Raw genomic sequence first — 20,013 nt, forward strand, 5'->3', positions numbered from 1 at the left:
CAGTATAACAACTATTTACATAGCATTTACATTGTGTTGGGTATTACAAGTGATCTAGAGATGATGTATACTGGATGAGGTGCACAGGTTATATATAAATACTACAGCATTTTATGGCAGGGACTTGAGCATCCACAGATTTCAGTATCTGCGAGTAGTTCTGTAACCAGTCTCCTGCAGATGCAGAGGGACATCTTGTTTTGATATTTACCAGTAAAAACAAATCATGTTAAGGGCCTTTTCATAAACCTTCTCTTTGCCCTCACAGCAACCTGTGAAGGCAGTTGGAGGTGAAGAAGTGGCATGAGTGCTAGTCACCCTCTCTCCGTCTGCACATTCTGCTCCCTCTCTGGCCTTGTCTAGAAAATGAGGTGGAGATTGGAGTCAATGATGTGTGCAAAGCACTGCCTTAAAAATGATCTCAGTTGAGCTTTCCAGTAACCCTGGGAAGTGAGCTAATCCTTTTTATTTTCAGAAGAGGAAACAGGCTCAGAGAAGTTAAGTAACATGCTAGACATTTCATAGCGGATAGGAAGCAGAGCCTGGGGATCACACTCAGGACTCTCCAACTTAGAGTGACCGACTGTCCCACTTTTGTTAGGGACTCTCCTGGTTTTAGCACTCAAAGTCCCATGTCCAGGGAAACCCTTCAATCCAGCCAAACCAGGACTCTGGGTAGAACTACAGAATTTGTATTTCCAACAGATTCCTAGGTGACGTATTGCAGCTGTCTTTCTTTGTATACATTCATTCTCATGACAGGGCTCTCTGATTTTCATAACTGTTGTATCTCTGTTGTTGAGGTGGGCACTGAAGATTGGTGGTGGCTTCCTGGGAGGTCTCAGGTGATACAGGGCTTGTAAGTCCAAGCCCATTTCTCACTGCTGACCTCATTTGGTGCTGTGTTGAGGCCTGTGGATGCCTCAGGAGCACCACCTACAGTGGAGCCTCTCTGCAGTCTCGGGCACAGGGGCATATTTAGCTGCAGTGGAGCCACCACACCCCAGGGCCTTCAGCATGCGTGAGTGGCAGGCTGTCAGAAATTCTTCCCTAATCCCAACCCCTCTTGTTCTGTGCAGGAGCTTTTCTGTGTGTGTGGAGCCCTCAAGCGAGCTCGGCTGGTCCATCCTGGGGTAGCAGAGGTGGTGTTTGTGAAGAAGGACGATGCCATCACTGCATATAAGAAGTACAACAACCGGTGTCTGGACGGTAAGTTCTGGAGAAAACAGCCCCTGACCCTCCCACTCCTCTCTACTTGCTGTCAGGTAGCAGGCCTTCCTGGGGAAGTCTCTGAGATGGGTGGAACCCATCTCTGGGGCCTCCTCTGCATCAGGAACTGCTGTGCAGTCCCTGAGTAGTGCTGAGCTGTGGGTTACACAGGGCCCTGGGTTTTCACTCAGCCCTTAAGCTTTTGAGCCTAGGAAAAAGAAAAATACAATTTCTCCATGGATGGTTCTCTTAAGGGGTCCTGCCAGGGAAGTCAAGAGCCACAGCTTTTCCCTTCCAGATGTTGGTCTGCTCACTGCTAGGGCAGAGGTTCCTCAAAGGCCTGGAGTTTTGTCTGAATGTTGGCACCTGGGTGAGAGCTGCTCCTAGTGGGTAAACAACAGACCTTATTGACCAGGTTCTTACTTTTCATCTCTAGACAGCCTGTAGAGAAAAATTCTGTCTGCCATGCTCCTTTTCCACTCATTTGTTCTTTCAGTATGTATTGAGTGCCTACTGTGGACCAAGGCCCTGTGCTAGAAGTGGAGAAGCAGAGACTAATAAAACAATACAACAGTAAAAAAATTACAAATAAAAGACCTGGAGCCTTGGCTAAATCTTGGCACCTGGGTGAGCTCCCCTGGGTGAGTCAGTGGAGTTCTGATTTGATTTCCCCATGGCTAATGATGCAGAGCACCTTTTCATGTGCCTATTGGCCATTTGCATGTCATTAAAAACATTTATTTTTTTATTTTTGGTTTAGTTTTAAATTTTAATTATCTGTTGTTTTTGATTTTTATTTTTTGTCATATGCTTGGATGTGGAAAGACACTTATTTTTCTTCTTCTTCCTCTTTTGAGTCTCACTCTTTTGCCCAGGCTGGAGTGCAATGGCACGATCAGCTCACTGCAACCTCCACCTCCTAGGTTCAAGTGATTCTCCTGCCTCAGCCTCCTGAGTAGCTGGGACTACAGGCACGCGCCACCATGCCCAACTAATTTTTTGTATTTTTAGTAGAGATGGGGTTTCACCATGTTGGCCACGCTGGTCTTGAACTCCTGACCTCAGGTGATCCACCCACCTCAGCCTCCCAAAGTGCTAGGATTACAGGCGTGAGCCACTGCACCTGGCTGTCTTCTTTGGAGAAAAAAACCTATTCAGAATCTTTGTCCACTTTTTAATTAGGTTCTTTTTTATTATTGAGTTGTAAAAGTACTTTACATATTTGTTAGTCCCTTATCAGAAAAGTGATTTACCAGTATTTTCTCCCATTCTGTAGGTGTTTTGGATTCTCCTTTTTAATGTATTCATATGCTGTATAATGACTTTTTGGTCAACAACAGACCACATATATGACAGTGGGCCCATAACATTATAATACCATATTTTGATGGTACTTTTTCTGTGTTTAGATGTGCAAATACAGTTGCCTGCTATATTCAGTAGAGTAACATGCTGTACAGCCAGGTGTCGTGGCTCAAGCCTGTATCTCCAGCATATTGGGAGGCAGAGACAGGAGGATTGCTTGAGCCTAGAAGCTGGAGACCAGCCTGTGCAACATGGCAAGACCCTTTCTCTACAAAAAATAAATTAGCTGGGCATGGTGGCGTGTGCCTGTAGTCCTAGCTGCTGGGGAGGCTAAGGATCACCTGAGCCTGGGAAGTTGAGGCAGTAGTGAGCTGTGATCCTGCCACTGAACCTGGAATGTATTCCTATGGTTAAGTGATACATGACTGTATGTGCATTTATAGCTATATAATATCTTCTAAGCATTGCTTTAACTGCATTCCATGTTTTGGTCTATCATACCTTCATTTTTGTTCATCTTGAATTATTTTCTAATTTTCTTGTGATTTCTCCTTTGAATCATTGGTTATTTAGAATTGTTTTAATTTCCATCTATTCATGCATTTCCCAGATTTTCTTCTCTTTGAATGTTTAAGGAGAATATATATTTTGTTGTTGTTAGGTGGAGTGTTCTGTAGATGTCTATTATGTCTAGTTGCTTTATAGTGTTAAAGTGCTATTTCATTGTTGATCTGCCTGGTTCTATCTAGTATCCAAAGTGAAATATTGAGGGGTTTTTTGTTTGCTTGTTTGTTTTTGAGCTGGAGTTTCCCTCTGTTGCCCAGTTGCAGTTGCTTGGCCTCTGCTCACTGCCAACTCTGCCTCCTGGGTTGAAGCAATTCTCCTGTCTCAGCCTCCTGAGTAGCTGGGATTACAGGCGCCTGCTGTCACACCCAGCTAATTTTTGTATTTTTAGTAGAGACGGAGTTTCACCACATTGGCCAGGTTGGTCTAGAGCTCCTGATCTCAGGTGATCTGCCCGCTTAGGCCTCCCAATATGCTGGTATTACGGTGTGAGCCACCTCACCTGGTGAGATCGTTATTACTGTTTGTCTGTTTCTCTCACTTCTGTGTATTTTTATTTTATGTATTTGAGGCTCGTTAGTTGCATAAATATTTATGATTGTTTTCTTCTTGATGAACTGACCCTTTAAATTCCCTCTTTATTGTTAGTAACATTTTTTTGGTTTGTTTTAAAGTCTATTTCAGTTTATGTTAGTAATAGCTAATAAGTAAAACACCAGCTTTTTTAGGGTTGCTATTTGGGTGATACATCTTTTTTCACTCTTTTTTGAGATGGAGTCTCTCTCTGTTGCCCAGGCTGGTATGCAGTGGCGTGATTTTGGCTCACTGCAACCTCTGCCTCCTGGGTTCCAGGAAGTCTTGTGCCTCAGCCACCTGAGTGACTTGAGACTACAGGTGCGCATCACCACACCCAGCTAATTTTTAGTATTTTTAGTAGAAACAGGGTTTCTGCCATGTTGGCCAGGTTGCTCTCAAACTCCTGGCCTCAAGTGATCTGGCCACCTCAGCCTCACAAAGTGCTGTTATTACAGGCATGAGCCACCGTGCCTGGTCCACTCTTACTTTCAATCTTTTTCTCTCATGGACTGTAAAAATGTATCTCTTGTAGAGATAGTGTATAGTTAGATCTTACTGGTTATTTTTATTTTAATCCAGTCTGACAATCTCTGTCTTTAGATTGGATTATTTAATCCACTCATATTTAACATTGATAATTAGGTTTATTCTTCCATTTCACTTTTTGGTTCCTCTTTAGTGGCTTTTCTTTTGCATTACATGAATAATTTTTTCCTAACATTTTAATTCCTTTAATGATAAAAGTAAGATATGGAAATATTACTTCTACATGGCCTTATTCCTTCTTCCTTTTTTTTGTGCTATTACTGTTACACATGTGACATCTTATATACAGCGGGAGTGTGGTCTTCCTAGCAGTTCATCCTTTGTAGACAGAGTAGAATCCTGTGCATAATGCCTTTGGTTGTCTTCACTTGATAGCAGAACCCTTTTCCCTTACTACTGGGTTGGCTTCTCATTGATCTCCTTTCTCCCTCACTTCCACTCATCTCCTGTACGAAGCAAGGTTTGTTGCCACTTTGCCTCTTGGAGCCCCCATTGCTGAGGTTTCCTCATGCCCTGGGATTTTCTTAGTGTCTGGCTTGACTGGAACCATGCAGCCCTGTCTCCATCTGTTGAGCCAGAACCGCCAGTGGTGGGTGCTTTGACCATTGATGATGGAGGTACAGCCTTTGTCCTCTTGTGTGCGGAGCAGAGGTCTCATAGCAGAGCCTTTTTCTCTCTGTTTTTTCAGGGCAGCCGATGAAGTGCAACCTTCACATGAATGGGAACGTTATCACCTCAGACCAGCCTATCTTGCTGTGAGTTCCAAAGGCGGGGTCCTGGGGAGAGGGAGCTCCCTCCATCTCTTTTTATTCTAATGGTAAACTGCCTGCATCACAGCTCTCCCTCATTCCCCCATTCCGTTTCCTCTGTTCCAATGGCAGCTGGTTGTTTCAAATCCTTAAACTTGACTAAAATGGTTTGCTTTGTCATTTCCCCAGTGGTTGACCCTACAGGGGCTAGCATTATGATCTGGTTCTCAGCCTTCTAAACATCTGAGCGGAGAATGGAGGGAGGCGGCTTGGGTCTCACGCCTGTGTACATTATCCGGGAACACAGACTCCACCTCATGATTGGCTCTGATGGAGACACCACCAGATGCCACCTCTCATTTTGTTCCCCAATGGGTTTTTTTTTTTAAGTTATTTTGAGAATCTCAATGTGTTGCCCAGGCTGGTCTCAAACTCCAAGCAACCCTCTCGCCTCAGCCCCCTGAGGAGCTGAGACTACAGGCGCTGAGACTACACTGCCACGCCCAGCTGGATTTGGCTTTAAGTACAATGGGAAGCCATTGAAGGCTTTTGTTATACACAGTTGAGTATACCTGTCTGGCCCAGGACTGAGGGCTTTTTTGAAGCCTGAGATGCATAAAATGTGGAGACTGTGAGGACGTCATATTCTAGATAAGGTGGCAGATACCAGGGAAGAGCTTAGACTTGGCAAGGTGAGTGGAATAGTGTGGGCAGGCCTGAAATAGAGTTTGAGATTTAAAAAGACTAGGATTTGAACCCTGGGTAATGAATTGTGCGATGAGTTCCTTAAACTATGTACCAGGAATAAGTTGTATTCTAACAAGTTTGGAAACCACTGGGCTAAACAGAGTTAAATCTGTTTCACTTTTGGGTTTCTCAGGTTGTGAGATATCTTAATGATATGCTAATGTATGTTACCATCCAGGAGGAACATGCAGTGTTTCCTAAACGTAAAACCTCGATTAGCCAGGAGTGGTGGAACGCACCTAGTCCTGGTGACTTGGGGGGCTGAGGTGGGAGGATCTCTTGAGCCTGGAAGATGGAGACTGTAGTGAGCCACAATCATGCCACTGAACTTCAGCCTGGGTGACAGTGAGACTGTCTCTAAAAAACCCTCATAAAACCCTAGAACATAGCACTGCCTGTGTCTCCGTTTTCTCGTCAGAAAATAAAAAAAAACACACCCTGGGCCACATGGCAAGACCTGGTCTCTACAGATAATTTAAAAATATTTGTCAGACATGGTGGTGCACGCCTATAGTCCTAGCTCCTCAGGAGGCTGAGGCAGGAGGACCGCTTGAGCCCAGGAGATCAAGGCTGCTCTGAGCCATGATGGAGTTTGCTGCAAGATGGAATGAGATGAAGGGGTCTGGAAAGTGCTATACTCAGTGCCTCGCTGATGACAGATGCCCAGTACATGGTGGGTCCCTTTCCGGTCGAAGGAAAAACTGACAAGAACTTTTGCCTGTTCTCTGCTCTCCACAGGCGGCTGAGTGACAGCCCCTCAGTGAAAAAGGAGAGCGAGCTGCCCCGCAGGGTGAACTCTGCCTCCTCCTCCAACCCCCCTGCCGAAGTGGACCCTGACACCATCCTGAAGGCGCTCTTCAAGTCCTCAGGGGCGTCTGTGACCACGCAGCCCACAGAATTCAAAATCAAGCTTTGAGCAGGGGAGTGAGGCAGCCAGAAGTGGGGGCAGAGGAGGGTGGCTCTGTTTCCCCAAGACAAAGCTTGTGACCAATGGGCCATCGGACTGGAGACCCCTGAGCGTGGGCAGGGTCGCTGGGGTAAAGCGCTTCCTCACTGGATGGGACCCGCCTTTCTGTGTTGTGTTCTGCCCTGTGCTCTTCTCTGTTAATGTTTCCTGTAGTATGTTTCTTCTCCATCTCATCACCAAGGTAGGCTTGTTTTTCTCAGAGCGTGCCTCTCCCAGCCTCAGCCCCAAGTGGATTTTTTATTTGGAAATGGTACACTAAATTCTCTGGGTGGCTTTCTTGTGGCCCCATAGGATGCAGGGCAGGGGCTGTGTGAAGGACCCTGGTTTTTCCAGGGGCCACGGGGCTGCCTTTCCTTTGTGTACGTTAAGCTTTTCAAATAACACGGGATGGAAAAACCTGCCATCCTGATAGGAACCAGGTCGGCCTGAGAGCTGTGTCACTCTTCTGCCTGGTCAGTGGAGATGCCTGGGTGGGGAGCAGTTCTCAGGCCTCTAGTCCCCTCTGCATTAGCTCCAGGCCTCACTAGTGGCAGGAGCAGGATGAAGCTGCACCTCTGGGAAGACTCTGTCCAGGAGCGTGCTTGGCTTGGAGGCCCACACTGCCTCTGCCCAGAGGTTGTTCTCCAGAGTTCACCTTGCCCTTGAGTTGTGCTGAATGCCCCACCCCAGGTCTTTTTTCCTTCTGGGTGTCACTGCTGGGAGGGGAGGTTGTGTTGTGAGCCCTCCCGGTTCTCACCTAGCCTGGCAGGTATCACACCCTCATTTTGGTGCAGCTGCCAGCTCTCCTCTGGTTGGGCCTTTCAAAGGCTCCACCTCCCATTATGCAACACAGCGGGGCTGGGGCTTATTTGAATGCAAGAGGTCAGTTTGCTCCTGGCTCTCCATTTCTAGCTTCACTTGTCTACAGGACCAGTGGTCAGGGATGCCCAGAGGCATATATCTAGCTGCCACCCAGCGTTCCCACTTTTGGGAGTGACCCATCCGTCCATGACCAGTGGGATATTTTTCTGCCTTGGCAGAGGAGGAGGAGTCAAGGGAACAGGGCAACTCTATGAGGCAAGCTGTTTCCCCAGCGTAGGTGCCGGCAGTGGGCACACAGCTATAGAGCCCAAGGGCCATCCCAGAATTACCAGGCCGGTGTTGCCTCTGGTGTCACTGAGTGGTCCCCTGCTGGTTTGTTGGAACTGAAGGGAATCCAGGTTGGTAGAGTGGAGCCAGTTGGAGAGCAGGATTCTCAGAGCTCTGCAGAATCAGTTGCAAGTGCTGGGAAAGGTGCATGCTGGAGACAGAGTGCCCGAGACTTGCTTGAGGCTAGCCCAGTGAAGAAGAACCCAGAAACTATGTTTCCAGAGGTCAGTCTGTCAGGCAGGAAGGACCCAGGGTTTGAACCCAGCTTCAATCCTCAGGCTTGCCCAGGCCAGGAAAGGCCAAGGAAGGGGCCTGGTGGTGCTCCACTTCCAGTTCTTTAAAGATGCTGCTTTTTATTCTCTTAATCCCTTCAAGTGGGTGCAGACTGACTTCTAGTTAGCAGCTGGAAGACATTCCTCCTACACTTTACCTTTTCTGGCCCAAGAGAGCACCCAGAAGGCAGTAGGACCTGGTTTTTCAGGTACTGGGAACGGGGCTCACTGCTTGGACTTTGCTTAGGGTTGGGACAGTAAATATCCTGCCACGGGGCTTTACCCCCCCCTCTAATCCCAAAGCTGATATATTCTGGTTGTCACAGTTTCGTTGAGCCCAGCTGCAGCCATCTGGAGCTGGTGCTGTAGGTGATCTTCTGGTACATTGAGGGGACCTGTTTGCCTCCTCCACCGTATAAGCTGTCACCTTGGGAGACAGGGAAGAGAAGGTGGTGGGCCAGTCCTGTGTCCTCCTCCACCTCCACTTCCCATGCCCCTGTGTTACCAATCTATGTTTCTTGTACAAAAAGAGAGGAAGAGGCATTAAGGGATGAAGGGTGATTATGTACTACTTATCCATTTCTGAATAAACGTTTGTTATTCCTACCTTTGAGTTGTCTTTTTTCTTTTCTTTTTTGAGACGGAGTTTCGCTCTTGTTGACCAGGCTGGAGTTCAGTGGCTCGGCTTACCGCAACCTCCACCTCCTGGGTTCAAGTGATTCTCCTGCCTCAGCCTCCTGAGTAGCTGGGATTACGGGCATGTGCCACCACACCTGCCTAATTTTTTGTATTTTTAGTAGAGACAGGGTTTCTCCTTGTAGGTTCAGGCTGGACTTGAACTCCCAACCTCAGGTGATCTGCCTGCCTTGGCCTCCCAAAGTGCTGGGATTATAAGCGTGAGCCACCGCAACCAGCCTTTTTGTTTTTCTTTTTTTGAGACAGAGTCTCATCTGTTGCCCAGGTTGGAGTGTAGTAGCACAGTCTCAGCTCACTGCAACCTCCTCCTCCCAAACTGAGACAGTCCTCCCACCTCAGCCTCCTGATTAGCTGGGACTACAGGCAAGTGTCACCACACCTGGCTCATTTTTGTAGAAATGGGCTTTCACTATGTTGCCCAGAGTGGTCTTGAACTTCCGACCTCAGTGGTCTGCCTGCTTCAGCCTCCCTAAGTGTTGGAATTACAGGCATGAGCCAGCATGCCCAGCCAAGGGTTTTGATCTTTAGGGATTTCAGCACTTGGGGTGCAACTTAGCATTTAAAAAATAGAGACAGGTTCTTGCTATGATGCCCAGGATGGTCTTGAACTCTTGGGCCCAAGTGATCCTCCTGCTTCAGCCTCTGAAAGTGTTGGGGTTTACAGGTGTGAGCCACTGCTCTCCACCCGGGATGCAAATTATATGAAATTCCCCTCTTTAGAAGGTGGGGTCCTGTTCCCCTCCTGATTTCAAGTGGGCTTTGTTACTAATGGCAGCTGCTGACGGAAAATCGCAAACCCTCACCCAGTTTCTAGGCCTAACCCAGGCCTCAGACCCAGAGGCCACTGATTGAAAGGGAGGCTGGAGTGCAGTGGGGCGATCTCGGCTCACTGCAATCTCAACCTCCAGGGTTCAAGCGATTCTCTTGCCTTAACCTCCCCAGTAGCTGGAATCACATGCTGGGCTAATTTTTGTACTTAGAGACGGGGTTTCACCACGTTGGCCAGGCTGGTCTGGAACTCCTGACCTCGTGATCCGCCCCTCTTGGCCTCCCAAATTGCTGGGATTGTAGACATCAACCACTGCACCCGGCCCCTCTCAAAACTATCCATGGCCAGTCCCGCGTGTTTCTCCAGGCCTGACATCTTTGATGTTTAGTTTCATATCTAACCATCCACCTGACATCTCCCCTGAGTGGCCTAATGGGCATCTCCACATGGCCCACAGAGAACTGATCTCGATTTTCCCAAGCTGGCCTCTTTTCCCAAGCTGGCTATAGACTGAAAACCTAGCAGCCATGCTGGATTTCTCTCACACTGCTTATTTAGTGTGTGAATGCATGAGTGGAAGGTTGAGTTCGCACTCGTGACTGACTGGGGTCAACGCCGTCATTCGCTCCCACTTTGCGCGTGCTAATTTGACTCAGCGGAGGAAGATTGGGCCCTGGCGGCCGGGCCCGGGAGGCGGGCCTGGAGCCAGGGGGGTGGTGCAGGCGCCATGGAGATGCGCTCGCGCCGGCGCAGAACCAGAACTCCCGGCGATCCCCGCGCTCTTGGGCGGCAAGATGGTGGCGCGCAGGAGGAAGCGCGCCGCGCGGGACTCTGAAAACCGGATCCCTAGCCCTTCTGGCTATACAGGTGAGGGGTTCGGGGACGCGAGACTGGGGACTGTCAGGCATCGCCGGGAGGTGTTTGGGGGTTGGCAGCGGCCGGGGGTCCCCAGGAGCGGGCGTACAGTTGGGTGTGAGCCCCGGCGTCCCTTGGTCCCAGGCTTGGCAGGTTGTGACGCCCACGCGGCGCCCTCCTCTATGCCCACTCGCCCGGAGCGAGCCCGTCTTGGCCCACGGTTCTTTTGAGTGAGCCCACTCCTGCCCACACTCACACTTAGGGCAAACCCGTCTCCGTCCACAGCCGCTCGTCCAGGTGAGCCCATCCCCTTCTCCTCGCCTCTGCTGTTAGTCCAGCCCACATGTGCTCTTACCTGGGCTCTTATGGGCCCTCCTGCTTGCTTGGCCTCCTTCTCCTCTTGCCCTTTTCTGTTCTCCACCCAGGTGCCAGAATATTTTTAAAGGGCATTTAAATTAGATCATGCTTCACACCCCCACGATAGCTCCCACACCTACTGCATTTCCTCCAGTGGCTTTATAAGGTAGCTTCTAAAACAAGAACCAGACTTCTAAATCTGTGTGTGTGGCCTACGTGGTCTGGCTGATGCTGACCTAAAGCTCTTTCTGTTCTTTTAAGGCAACATGGCTTTTCCTCTTCCGGATTTTTGCATGTGCTGTGCCAGTTTGTTGCACAGTGGCGTTCTAGTCTTGTTTTTTTTTTTTTTTTTGAGACGGAGTTTCGCTCGTTACCCAGGCTGGAGTGCAATGGCGCGATCTCGGCTCACCGCAACCGCCACCTTCTGGGTTCAGGCAATTCTCCTCCCTCAGCCTCCTGAGTATCTGGGACTACAGGCACGCGCCACCATGCCCAGCTAATTTTTTGTATTTTTAGTAGAGATGGGGTTTCACCATGTTGACCAGGATGGTCTCGATCTCTTGACCTCGTGATCCAGCCACCGTGCCGGCTAGTATGAGTTTTAATGCTGTCCTCAAAGAGGCCATCCCTGATGGCCTGTGGAAAGACGACCTCTGCCACCCTATCACCCTGAATGTTTCTTTCATCACTGATACAAGCTTGCTGTGTGCTTGCTTATTGTTAGTCTTCTCCATTATTGCAACTGAGCTTCCTGGGTTCAGGGACCGAAGCTCTATCCCAAATGGTACTCTGATGGAGGTGTGAGGAAAATAGCAGTTCCCAGCTTTATGAGGATTACAGCCATGGGTGTGCCAGTGAGTAACCAAGGAATCCCATCATTATAGCCTACAGACTGTTAGAGAAGCTGTGAAGGCACAGGCACACCTGGCTAGAGGAGCTGGGGGAGATGCTAGGGCTCCCTTGAGAAGAGAGGTTTGAGCTAAACCTGAAGGTTAGGGGGAGGGAAGAAGGTGACGTGCCAGATAGAGACACCAGCTTGTGTGAGGCCCTGGTGTTACCCAAGGGGAACAGGGAGAATCCAAGGTGGTAGGGGAAGATGGTATGAGAAGAGGCCACAATGGCAGGCAGGGTCTCACCGGGCTTGCAGCCATGGTTAGGATTTTGGTGTTCACTCCAAGAGCCGCAGGGTTTGAGCTTCCCTCTTCTTTGTGCCGCCATTTGTAATCATTGCCCATTTATCTTCTGCCCACACCAGCTTGGGAGGCCCTCCTGGGTGGACCCTTACAGCCCACACAGGCTTTGCCAAAGGGTAGGGTAGGGGGTTCGGTGAATGGACGGATGGATCAGTGAGCAGATGGGACTAGACAGGGATGTGGACAAAGGAAGTTGTGTGAATGTCTTGCTGGACTCAGCTGTTGTGTAGTCTTACTCCAGCAGTGAGAGTATGTCTCAAAAAAAAAAAAAAAAAGTATAATCTTAAGTAGCCCAAAGCTTTTTAATATATTACCCAAAGTTGTTTGAATTACATGTTTTCTTCCAAATTATACATGTCCATAATTTAAAAGTAGGAAAGTATAAGAAAATAAGGAAGTTGTGTGAATATCTCACTGACCTCAGCTAATTCCTCCCCTCCAATTTCCTTTCCAGCTATTCCAATCAAGTTCTCCGAAAAGCAGCAGGCTTCTCACTACCTGTATGTGAGAGCACACAGCGTTCGAGAAGGCACCAAGTCCACCTGGCCTCGGAAGAGGACTCTTTTTGTCCTCAATGTGCCCCCATACTGTACAGAGGTGAGCTGGTGTCTGGGAGGGGACCTGTGGGCTCAAGGTGGGGGCTCCCATGGCCTCCACGAAGTCCTTAGTGGTGAGACAGACACAGCTAATGGGAGCTCCAGAGGAGAGTGTCAGGAGGGCTACCTTGATCTCAAGTCAGGAACCTGGCTTTTTAAAGATGTCTTTAAAATTATAATCCTGCCAGGCACAATGGCTCATGCCTGTAATCCCAGCACTTTGGGAGGCTGAGCCAGGCAGACCACCTGAAGTCAGGAGTTCAAGACCATCCTGGCCAATGTGGTGAAATCCTGTCTCTACTAAAAAATCCAAAAAATTAGCCCAGCATGGTGGCATGCGCCTGTAGACCTGGCTACTCCGGAGGCTGAGGCTTGAGAATCCCTTGAACCCAGGAGTTGGAGGTTGCAGTGAGCCAAGATTGCACCACTGCACTCCAGCCTGGGCAACAGAGTTAAGACTCCGTCTCAAAAAAAAAAAAAAAAAAAAAAAAAAATTTGGCCAGGTGCAGTGGCTCACACCTGTAATCCCAGCACTTTGGGAGGCCAAGGCAGATGGATCACGAGGTCAGGAGTTGGAGACCAGCCTGGCCAATATGGTGAAACCTGTCTACTAAGAAAAAGCAAAAATTATTTGGGCATGGTGGCATGTGCCTGTAATCCCAGCTACTCAGAAGGCTGAGGCAGGAAAGTTGCTTGGACCTAGGAGGCAGAGGTTGTAGTGAGCCAGTATTGTGCCACTGCACTCCAGCCTGGGCAACAGAGTGACACTCTGTCTTTAAAAAAAAAAAAAGTATAATCTTAAGTAGCCCAAAGTTGTTAGAATTGCATGTTTTTTTCCAGGTTATACATGTCCATAATTTTAAAGTAGCAAAGTATAATAAAAAGTGCCATTAATTCTATCCAAGCACAATTGTTAATTTTTTTCACAGAAACGAAACTAAGGGAATTGCTGGATTTTCTTTCCTTTTTTTTGAGACAGAGTCTCTGTTGCGTTGCCCAGGCTCGAGTGCAGTGATAGCTCACTGCAACTTCCACCTCCCGGGTTCAAGTGATTCTCTTGCCTCAGCCTCCCAGGCAGCTGGGACTACAGGCGCCCACCACCATGCCTGGTTAATTTTTGTATTTTTAGTAGAGATGAGTTTTCACCATGCTGGCCAGGTTGGTCTCAAACTACTGACCTGAAGTAATCCACCCACCTCAGCCTCCCAAAGTCTTAAGATTACAGGTGTGAGCCACTGCGCCTAGCCCAGGGAATTGCTAGATTTTAGATGAATTTTTTTTCCCCCAAAAGAAACCCTAATTTGTAAAAGATTGCTCTAAACTTAGAGAGAAAAAGCAGCATGGAGAACAAGAGGTGTTAGTTCTGACCCTTATTGAAGTGCAGCATGTGTGCAGGGAAGGTCCCTGGCTGCAGGTGTCCAGCTCGCTGCATCCCAGAGACAGAATGCTCCGGTGTAGTCGGCAGCCAGGTGGGGAGACAGCAGTACGTCTCAGAAACCCCCTCCTGCCTGATTGACAGACCACCACCATCCTGATTGTCATAGCATAGTCCGACTGCTTCTGGCTCAGATGGTAAAACTTAGTTGTTGGCAAAATCAATACCAGTGAGAATATCCCCACCTGTCTTGCATGAGCGAGCAGGAATATCCAGGGCTGGGTGGCTGATGCCTGTAATCCCAGCATTTTGGGAGGCCAAGGCGGGCAGATCACCTGAGATCTGGAGTTCTAGACCAGCCTCGTCAATGGGGTAAAACCCTGTATCTACTAAAAGTACAAAAATTAGGCCGGTGTGGTGGAGGGCACCAGTAATCCCAGCTACTCGGGAGACTGAGGCAGGTTACAGTGAGCTGAGATCACACTGCAGCCTGAGCTACAGAACAAGACTCCAACTCAAAATAAGAGCAGGAGTAAAAAGAAAACAGAAAGAAAAAAAAAAAAAGAGCAGGAATATCGACCTCTGTACTGTCCCCTGGGGAACAGGTCAGAGGGCACGGTGCCCATAGGTTCCCCATGTGGGCAGATGTGGCAGTGGCTTGGAGTCCTTCAGGGGCACTGGAACCCTGGCAGCGCCACCCAGGGTAGAGGGAGGTTTGGGGACGGCCCTGTGGATGCTCACACTCCACTTCCCTCTCACCACGGCAGGAGTGCCTGTCCTGCCTCCTGTCCTCCTGTGGCCCTGTCCAGTCTATGGAGTTGCAGGACAAGCCGGACCTGGCCGAGAGCCTGAAGGAGCCAAGGTCGAAGTTTTTTCATCCAAAGCCAGTTCCGGTGAGCCCCCCAAGCACAGGTTCTCCTAGAGTGAGGGGGGTGGGGCATCATCCCCAGTATGTGGGGGGAGCTGGCAGTGGGATGTCAGAGCATTCTCTGTGGTCCTGAGCCCATCCTCACTGTGTGGTCTAGGAGGCGGTCCGGGTGACAAAGCCTGCGATTCGGTCTCAGATTTGCCACATCCTTGCATTTCCTGCCTTGCCTTTTCTTTCCCAGGTTAAAGCTCAGGGACCATCTCTGCTGGCTGCCTGCAGGGCCTCCCCCAGGTCCCCTCCTGCTTCCCCCACTGAAGGAGCTCCTTCCCCAGGTTCTGGGGCTGGGTCTTCAGGAGCACTGTTGTTCACAGCTTTCCCAGTGGCCCTGGAGCCCATGCCTGGCTTCCAAAAACCTGCCCTGGCCCAGGGCAACCCCTGCTTCTCACTGCATTCCTCCTGTAACTGGAAGAAAGGAGGCCTGCCTGTCCCCTCTTCCTGGGGAAGAGCTGGGAACAGATGTCACTTCCCACAGAAGCAGGATAACGAGAAGTGTGGCTGCCACGACCTGGATTATGGGATGGCCTCTGGTTCTGTGACGGCTCAGGAATAGCCTAGTATTGTCTCCCCTGGTGTAGCCACTGGCTAGGCTGAGGGCAGGCCTGGAGACCTTGTTCCAGATGTGGGAAGGAGACCCCACCCTCTGACATCTCTCTCTCTCTAGGGGTTCCAGGTAGCGTACGTGGTGTTCCAGAAGCCAGGTGGGGTGTCAGCTGCCTTGGCCCTGAAGGGCCCCCTGCTGGTGTCCACAGAGAGCCACCCTGTGAAGACTGGCATTCAGAGTCAGTATCTGAGAATGGGTCTGGTGCCTCTTTCCTGGGCTCTGGGTTGGCGGGACATTATGGAGACAGTTTTTGAATGTCACAAGCCACATCCATGCTCCCTAAGAGCAGTGGTGGAGGGCTGGGCCGAGGGGCTATGTCTGGGCCCCCAGGGAGTCGTTAGCCTGAGAGCCTGGCACCGAGTGGCACGGGCATACTGGGCAGGCAAAGGCAAGGTCCCAGCTTGCAGGCACGGGGATTTCCTTCGCATCTGTGCCCCAGGCCATGTGTGAAAAGGTCCCAATGTGCCTGGCAGGGGCCCAGTGCCAGGCCTGAGGAAGCCTGGCTCCCTTTTCCTCAGAGTGGATCCGTGACTATGCAGACTCAGTGCCCGACCCTGAGGCCCTGAGGGTAGAGGTGGACACATTCATGGAGGCGTATGACCAGAAGATCGCTGAGGTAGGGGTTCTGAAGGGACAGCCAGGCAGCGCAGCGCCCATGTGGCTGTGGGAAGGTGGCACCCCGGGAGGGCAGTGGTGGCCTCTCCCTGGCTACTCTGTAGATGCCAGGCTCCCCTTTTTCCCTGCTGGATCCTGGGCTGCCTGGCTGAGTGACATCTAGTCTCCACATGGTCTGTAGTGGAGGAGGAAAAGGCAGCGCCGGCAGGTCTGTGCCCTCCCCGCCATCCTCAGCTCCAGCGCCGTGCTCGGAGGTGGCGAGCAGCCTTGCCCCTGTAGGGGTACAGCACAGTTCTGACTCTGGGAGGAGGGCATGCTGCTGGAGACTGCAGGAGGGCCCAGGAGCCTGCCGGACAACAGGGTCACCTTCCCTGCAGGAAGAAACTAAGGCCAAAGAGGAAGAGGGGGTCCCTGATGAGGAGGGCTGGGTGAAGGTGACCCGCCGCGGCCGGAGGCCTGTGCTCCCCCGGACGGAAGCAGCCAGCCTTCGGGTGCTGGAGAGAGAGAGACGGAAGCGTGCCCGAAAGGAGCTGCTTAACTTCTATGCCTGGCAGCACCGCGAGAGCAAGATGGAGCGTAAGCCATGCCCCCAGCCCATCCTCAGGCCCCATGGCTTTGGCCCCAGCTGTGGATGAGGCCTGTGGTTAGCACTTCAGAGGGAGGGTGTCCCTAAGCACAGGGTGCCCACCAGGCTCTGTGGAAAGAGGCCCAGCCTGGTCACACCCTGTGTGGCAGCTGGGTCGCCCCATCACCCAGCAGAGGCAGCTGCATTTACTCAGTGGGTGGGGACCCTGTGCACTTAGTGCTGGCGCTTGTCAGCCTCTACCCAACAAGGAGTCCAAGTGCAGAGGGCACTTAGACATCCACTGTGAGTGCAGAGAGGGTGCTGCAGACGGTGTGGCCCTGCACGGGACCCTCCCATGGTTGAGCACCTGTGGGCCAGTCCTGGTGCTGCAGCTGAGCCCTCTGCCCCACTGCCTAGTGTCCCTGTCTGCAGGACAGCTTGCCTGTGCGCCTGGGAGAGGGTACTCCTAGCCTTGGCTGGGGCACGGGGATGGGCTCTGTGGCATGCCCTGAGCCACCTGCCCAGTCACTCATTGGCCCTCTTGGCTCCCGCCCATGCTCACTGTGGACCCTCAGCTTCCCCCTCACGTCTGCCACTTGGTGACCAGAGTTGCTGTCTGCATTTACCAGCACTAGGGGTGGAGTCCCTTTATCCATTCCCAGGGTCCCTCCAGGCTGAGTGGTCCGGACTCCTTTCTTCCCCTTGGGCAGGGGCAGGTTCGGGTGCCTTTGCTTGGTCGCTGGGGCTTCATCTCCAGGCTAGCCCACTTTGGCCTTGGACTAGGCCTGCAGCTGTGTTGTTTTGTTTAAGGGAGCCAGACTCTGCTTCCATAGCAGAGCTGGGAAGGGGGATGGGTTGGTGGGGGAAAGACGTACCCGGACAATAACTGGGAGGAGGGGTGGAACATGAGCGATCTGGCTTCCCCTGGGGCATGCTGACCCGGCCCCTTGCTTTTCACCCCCAGATCTAGCACAGCTGCGCAAGAAGTTCGAGGAGGACAAGCAGAGGATCGAGCTGCTTCGGGCCCAGCGCAAATTCCGACCTTACTAAGCTGGGAGAGCCACACCAGAAGGATGGAGATGCAGGCTCGGGAGGAACTCGAGGCCAAGGTGGGCCCCAGGTTGAGGGCCACCGTGTCCAACAGCCCCCATCAGAGGCCACACAGCTGGGAGTCAAGGACCGTGCCACTCCTCAGGGCTTGTGCTTCAGCAGTCCTGGGAGTACCCAGAGGAGGATCTGCCCCTTCTGCCTCCATACCTTCCTCTCAGGGACCCTTCTCCCCTTCTCAATGGAAAAGCCCCTGCTGGCAGCAAAACAGCCTCAAAAGCAGTGAGAATGCCAGCATCTTGTATTTTCCATTCAGTGGGGCCACAAGGAAAGGCCTAGGTGGGCCTACCCCATCCCCCACCCTTGCTTCCTCCAGCTGGCTGATGATTAGCCAGGAGATGGCAGCCTTCCAAACCCAGACTCTGTCTCCCTCTTGAGGTCATGGATGTTCAAGTTGGAATCTTGCTCCCTTCCCCCTGAAGCTACCATCCTAGGCTTCCAGACCAGTGAGCCTTTCCCCACCACGCCTGGCCTGCTTGCAGGGCTCGGGAACTCAGAGTCCCAGTGCCGAGTCCGGGAGCATGAGGTCTTCATAATTCCAGGCTCAGAGCTACAGCTGGTTTGGGAGCCTGGGTTTGCTCTGTAAAAAGGAGCTGATGATACTGGCCACCTGCTGGGGTTCGTTCATGTGGACATAGTGAGTGCCCGGGACTTCCACAAACTGGAACCGCTGGAGAGGGGGTGTGTGGTGAGATGTGACCAGAGGTGCCTCAGGAGCTCCACAGGCTCCCAAGGTGCACTAGGCCCTCCCACAGCCTTCTGGCTCCCTGTGCCTCCCACAGTGAGTTTCCCCACATTCAGCTCCTTGAGCCCCACCAGTCCACAGCACCCCCAGGGTTGTCCAAGCCCTGGGGTTTTTGAGGCCTCCCAGAGGTCTAGGCCAGCTGACTTTTGAAATTGCATAGCAGGGACAGGGAGGGGCAATGACCAGGGCTGCTGTGACTATCAGAGGTCTGCTTGAGATAAAATAATGAGGTGGGGGTGTGAGCAGCCTGCAGCCTTGTTCCTGCCTTCAAACCCCGACTGGAAGGCCTTGCCTGCCTAGGCACTGACCTGGCAGCTGGCCAGCCACAGGTGGGTTTCCCTTTGTGACAGTGCCTAGAAACCTGCAGAGGCCCCCGGGTCAGGTGTTCATGGGTAGATGACCATGAAACGCCAGGTGCTCCGAAGAACCTAGGCAACAGCCACCCCCACCTACAGCCAGCATGCCCACTGGTGTGATGGGCAAAGGGAGGCAGCAGTCAGGTGTGCTGCTGTGGCTTGGGAGCCTATAAAATGTGAGATAGTCTGGGCATAGTGGCTCCCACTTGTAAAACCAGCACTTTGGGAGGCCAGGGCGGGCAGATCACCAGGTCGGGAATTCATGGCCAACCTGGTAAAACCCCATCTCCACTAAAAAATACAAAGATTAGCCAGGCATGGTAGCATGTGCCTATAATCCTAGCTACCCAGGAGTCTGAGGCAGGAGAATTGCTGGAACCTGGGAGGCAGAGGCTGCAGTGAGCCATAATCATGCCAGTGCACTCCAGCCTGGGTAACAGCAAGACTCCATCTCAAAAAAAAAAAAAAACAAAAAAACAAAACCTGGGGGCTGGGTGCAGTGGCTTACATCTGTAATGCCAACACTTTGGGAAGCCAAGGCAGGTGGATCACTTGAGGTCAGAAATTCAAGACCAGCCTGGCCATCATGTTAAAATCCCATCCCTACTAAAAAATACAAAAATTAACTGGTTATGGTGGCAGGTGCCTGTAATCCTAGCTATTTGGGAGTCTGTGGCAAGAGAATCACTTGCACTTGGGAGGCAGAGGTTACAGAGAGCTAAGATCATGCCACTGCACTCCAAGCTGGTGACAGATCAACACTGCCTCCAAGAAACAAAAAGTGGGGCTACTAGCTGGGATGATGGCAGGCACCTGGTAGTCCATTACTCAGGTCGCTGAGGTGGGAGGATCATAAGCCCAGGAGTTTGAGGCTGCAGTGAGCTACAACTGAGCCACCGCACTCCAGCCTAAGTGACAGAACGAGACCCTGTTTCTCAAAAAAATTAAAAATGTGAGACTGTCTGGCATTTGGGTCACCGAATTGTGTCTGGCCTGAGGAAGGAGGGGTGGGTACGTGAGGACTATAAGAGATTTGTTTCTGTTAAGTGAAAGGGCTATAAAAAGAATTTTTTAAAAAGATTTGTTTCCTAAATTCTGATTATATTTGTGCCCAGGCCTCTGGGGACTGACCACAGTGGAGAGTGATGCCTGATAGCTCCTGGTGGTCACCTGTTCGGCCTGGGGTCAGACC

At 51.2% G+C, this 20,013-nt stretch overlaps 3 protein-coding genes across 5 annotated transcripts in view; 2 read left to right on the plus strand and 1 right to left on the minus strand.

Moving 5' to 3' along the window:
• POLDIP3 (DNA polymerase delta interacting protein 3) overlaps positions 1-8,669 on the plus strand; it is a 29,949-nt gene extending 21,280 nt beyond the window's left edge. For both annotated transcript variants that reach the window (XM_002743816.7, XM_078334016.1), the window contains 3 exons: positions 1,080-1,209; positions 4,889-4,955; positions 6,435-8,669. In XM_002743816.7, coding sequence (XP_002743862.2) covers positions 1,080-1,209; positions 4,889-4,955; positions 6,435-6,612 — 375 coding nt within the window. In that variant the 3' untranslated portion in view covers positions 6,613-8,669. The remainder of the gene's footprint in view (positions 1-1,079; positions 1,210-4,888; positions 4,956-6,434) is intronic.
• Positions 8,670-10,312: 1,643 nt separating this feature from the next.
• Positions 10,313-19,899, plus strand: RRP7A (ribosomal RNA processing 7 homolog A). The gene is made up of 7 exons (XM_002743815.6): positions 10,313-10,395; positions 12,388-12,530; positions 14,672-14,797; positions 15,494-15,611; positions 15,952-16,049; positions 16,426-16,624; positions 17,578-19,899. Exons 1-7 carry the CDS (start codon positions 10,323-10,325, stop codon positions 17,661-17,663), a joined length of 843 nt encoding a protein of 280 aa, XP_002743861.1. The 5' UTR covers positions 10,313-10,322; the 3' UTR covers positions 17,664-19,899.
• The window catches only part of SERHL2 (serine hydrolase like 2), a 28,476-nt gene continuing 26,406 nt past the window's right edge, over positions 17,944-20,013 (minus strand). For both annotated transcript variants that reach the window (XM_078334022.1, XM_035265838.3), the window contains one exon: positions 17,944-18,390. In XM_078334022.1, the coding sequence (XP_078190148.1) occupies positions 18,271-18,390 (120 nt within the window). In that variant the 3' untranslated portion in view covers positions 17,944-18,270. The remainder of the gene's footprint in view (positions 18,391-20,013) is intronic.

This window comes from Callithrix jacchus, chromosome 1 (genome assembly GCF_049354715.1).
Source record: "Callithrix jacchus isolate 240 chromosome 1, calJac240_pri, whole genome shotgun sequence".
Taxonomy (NCBI): Eukaryota; Metazoa; Chordata; class Mammalia; order Primates; family Cebidae; genus Callithrix; species Callithrix jacchus.